General features: G+C 58.3%; 1 protein-coding gene across 1 annotated transcript in view; it reads right to left on the reverse strand.

Annotated features, from left to right (window-relative positions):
- Positions 1-4,012: 4,012 nt before the first annotated feature.
- LOC103612461 (UDP-galactose translocator-like) overlaps positions 4,013-4,640 on the reverse strand; it is a gene marked incomplete at its 5' end in the record, with an annotated part of 3,454 nt that continues 2,826 nt past the window's right edge. The window contains one exon of the mRNA XM_017728747.1: positions 4,013-4,099. Within this exon, the coding sequence (XP_017584236.1) occupies positions 4,013-4,099 (87 nt within the window). The remainder of the gene's footprint in view (positions 4,100-4,640) is intronic.

Here is a 4,640-nt window from a genome sequence, read left to right on the forward strand (position 1 = left end):
TGATACTGACCTGTGTGTGACACTTACCCTGTGTGTGTGACACTGACCCCTGGGTGTGACCCTGCCCCCTGGGTGTGACCCTGCCCCCTGTGACCCCCCTGTGCCCTTGTCCCCCCAGGGACCTGGCGGTGTCACGGCCGCTGCGGGTGGAGCTGCCGCGCTCCATGGCCGAGGTGGTGACGAACTGGAACCTGCCCATGTCCCGCTGGCTGCACACCTGTGAGCACTGGGAGGGCCTGGGGGGCACTGGGAGGGCGCTGGGTGGCACTGGGGCTGGTACTGGGGCTGGTACTGGTGTGACTGGGCTCCCTGGGCAGATGTGGTCCAGACCGCCGGGCGCTTGGGCACCTTCGCCGCACTGGTGGGGCGCCACGCCCTGAGTGTGACACTGACCTGTGTGTGACACTGACCTGTGTGTGACACTGACCCCGTGTGTGACACTGAACCCTGTGTGTGTGACACTGACCTGGGTGACACTGACCTGGGTGACACTGACCTAGGTGTGACACTGACCTGTGTGTGTGTGACACTGACCCTGTGTGTGTGACACTGACCCTGTGTGTGACACTGACCCCTGTGTGTGATACTGACCTGTGTGTGACACTGACCCTGGGTGTGACACTGACTCCTGTGTGTGTGACACTGACCCCTGAGTGTGACACTGACCCTGGGTGTGACACTGACCCCTGTGTGTGATACTGACCTGTGTGTGACACTGACCCTGGGTGTGACACTGACTCCTGTGTGTGTGACACTGACCCCTGAGTGTGACACTGACCCTGGGTGTGACACTGACCCCTGTGTGTGATACTGACCTGTGTGTGACACTGACCCTGGGTGTGACACTGACTCCTGTGTGTGTGACACTGACCCCTGAGTGTGACACTGACCCTGGGTGTGACACTGACCCCTGTGTGTGATACTGACCTGTGTGTGACACTGACCCTGGGTGTGACACTGACTCCTGTGTGTGTGACACTGACCCCTGAGTGTGACACTGACCCTGGGTGTGACACTGACCCCTGTGTGTGATACTGACCTGTGTGTGACACTGACCCTGGGTGTGACACTGACTCCTGTGTGTGTGACACTGACCCCTGAGTGTGACACTGACCCTGGGTGTGACACTGACCCCTGTGTGTGATACTGACCTGTGTGTGACACTGACCCTGGGTGTGACACTGACTCCTGTGTGTGTGACACTGACCCCTGAGTGTGACACTGACCCTGGGTGTGACACTGACCCCTGTGTGTGATACTGACCTGTGTGTGACACTGACCCTGGGTGTGACACTGACTCCTGTGTGTGTGACACTGACCCCTGAGTGTGACACTGACCCTGGGTGTGACACTGACCCCTGTGTGTGATACTGACCTGTGTGTGACACTGACCCTGGGTGTGACACTGACTCCTGTGTGTGTGACACTGACCCCTGAGTGTGACACTGACCCTGGGTGTGACACTGACCCCTGTGTGTGATACTGACCTGTGTGTGACACTGACCCTGGGTGTGACACTGACTCCTGTGTGTGTGACACTGACCCCTGAGTGTGACACTGACCCTGGGTGTGACACTGACCCCTGTGTGTGATACTGACCTGTGTGTGACACTGACCCTGGGTGTGACACTGACTCCTGTGTGTGTGACACTGACCCCTGAGTGTGACACTGACCCTGGGTGTGACACTGACCCCTGTGTGTGATACTGACCTGTGTGTGACACTGACCCTGGGTGTGACACTGACTCCTGTGTGTGTGACACTGACCCCTGAGTGTGACACTGACCCTGGGTGTGACACTGACCCCTGTGTGTGATACTGACCTGTGTGTGACACTGACCCTGGGTGTGACACTGACTCCTGTGTGTGTGACACTGACCCCTGAGTGTGACACTGACCCTGGGTGTGACACTGACCCCTGTGTGTGATACTGACCTGTGTGTGACACTGACCCTGGGTGTGACACTGACTCCTGTGTGTGTGACACTGACCCCTGAGTGTGACACTGACCCTGGGTGTGACACTGACCCCTGTGTGTGATACTGACCTGTGTGTGACACTGACCCTGGGTGTGACACTGACTCCTGTGTGTGTGACACTGACCCCTGAGTGTGACACTGACCCTGGGTGTGACACTGACCCCTGTGTGTGATACTGACCTGTGTGTGACACTGACCCTGGGTGTGACACTGACTCCTGTGTGTGTGACACTGACCCCTGAGTGTGACACTGACCCTGGGTGTGACACTGACCCCTGTGTGTGATACTGACCTGTGTGTGACACTGACCCTGGGTGTGACACTGACTCCTGTGTGTGTGACACTGACCCCTGAGTGTGACACTGACCCTGGGTGTGACACTGACCCCTGTGTGTGATACTGACCTGTGTGTGACACTGACCCTGGGTGTGACACTGACTCCTGTGTGTGTGACACTGACCCCTGAGTGTGACACTGACCCTGGGTGTGACACTGACCCCTGTGTGTGATACTGACCTGTGTGTGACACTGACCCTGGGTGTGACACTGACTCCTGTGTGTGTGACACTGACCCCTGAGTGTGACACTGACCCTGGGTGTGACACTGACCCCTGTGTGTGATACTGACCTGTGTGTGACACTGACCCTGGGTGTGACACTGACTCCTGTGTGTGTGACACTGACCCCTGAGTGTGACACTGACCCTGGGTGTGACACTGACCCCTGTGTGTGATACTGACCTGTGTGTGACACTGACCCTGGGTGTGACACTGACTCCTGTGTGTGTGACACTGACCCCTGAGTGTGACACTGACCCTGGGTGTGACACTGACCCCTGTGTGTGATACTGACCTGTGTGTGACACTGACCCTGGGTGTGACACTGACTCCTGTGTGTGTGACACTGACCCCTGAGTGTGACACTGACCCTGGGTGTGACACTGACCCCTGTGTGTGATACTGACCTGTGTGTGACACTGACCCTGGGTGTGACACTGACTCCTGTGTGTGTGACACTGACCCCTGAGTGTGACACTGACCCTGGGTGTGACACTGACCCCTGTGTGTGATACTGACCTGTGTGTGACACTGACCCTGGGTGTGACACTGACTCCTGTGTGTGTGACACTGACCCCTGAGTGTGACACTGACCCTGGGTGTGACACTGACCCCTGTGTGTGATACTGACCTGTGTGTGACACTGACCCTGGGTGTGACACTGACTCCTGTGTGTGTGACACTGACCCCTGAGTGTGACACTGACCCTGGGTGTGACACTGACCCCTGTGTGTGATACTGACCTGTGTGTGACACTGACCCTGGGTGTGACACTGACTCCTGTGTGTGTGACACTGACCCCTGAGTGTGACACTGACCCTGGGTGTGACACTGACCCCTGTGTGTGATACTGACCTGTGTGTGACACTGACCCTGGGTGTGACACTGACTCCTGTGTGTGTGACACTGACCCCTGAGTGTGACACTGACCCTGGGTGTGACACTGACCCCTGTGTGTGATACTGACCTGTGTGTGACACTGACCCTGGGTGTGACACTGACTCCTGTGTGTGTGACACTGACCCCTGAGTGTGACACTGACCCTGGGTGTGACACTGACCCCTGTGTGTGATACTGACCTGTGTGTGACACTGACCCTGGGTGTGACACTGACTCCTGTGTGTGTGACACTGACCCCTGAGTGTGACACTGACCCTGGGTGTGACACTGACCCCTGTGTGTGATACTGACCTGTGTGTGACACTGACCCTGGGTGTGACACTGACTCCTGTGTGTGTGACACTGACCCCTGAGTGTGACACTGACCCTGGGTGTGACACTGACCCCTGTGTGTGATACTGACCTGTGTGTGACACTGACCCTGGGTGTGACACTGACTCCTGTGTGTGTGACACTGACCCCTGAGTGTGACACTGACCCTGGGTGTGACACTGACCCCTGTGTGTGATACTGACCTGTGTGTGACACTGACCCTGGGTGTGACACTGACTCCTGTGTTGGGTCCATATGGGCTCTTTAGGGCGCGGGAGGGCTCCATACAGTCCCTATAGGGACCGGGGGGGCGCTCCGTGCCGTCAGGTGCCCTTGGCCTTGTTGGGAGACCTGCAAGAGAGAGAGGGCTGAGGGCGGCCCTATGGATCCCATACGGCCCGGGGGCATCTCCTATGGATCCTCTATGGCACTGGGGAGGGTCCCTATGGATCCTATATGGCCCTCGGGGTTCCTACGGATCCTATATGGCACTGGGGAGGGTCCCTGTGGATCCTGTATGGCCCTGGGGGATCTCCTATGGATCCTGTACGGCCCCCGGGAGGGTCCCTATGGATCCTGTATGGCCCTGGGAGGTCCCTATAGATCCTGTATGGCCCTGGGGGGTCCCTATGGATCCTATATAGCTCTGGGGGATCTCCTATGGATCCTGTATGGCCCCCGGGAGCGTCCCTGTGGATCCTGTATGGCCCTGGGGGGTCCCTATGGATCCTGTATGGCCCCCGGGAGGGTCCCTATGGATCCTGTATGGCCCTGGGGGGTCCCTGTGGATCCTGTATGGCCCTGGGGAGGGTCCCTATGGATCCTGTATGGCCCCCGGGAGGGGCCCTATGGATCCCCAACCCCCCCGGGGGGCGTCTCACCCCCCCCCCCC

This window comes from Corvus brachyrhynchos, unplaced genomic scaffold (genome assembly GCF_000691975.1).
Source record: "Corvus brachyrhynchos isolate BGI_N302 unplaced genomic scaffold, ASM69197v1 scaffold820, whole genome shotgun sequence".
NCBI classification, from domain to species: Eukaryota; Metazoa; Chordata; class Aves; order Passeriformes; family Corvidae; genus Corvus; species Corvus brachyrhynchos.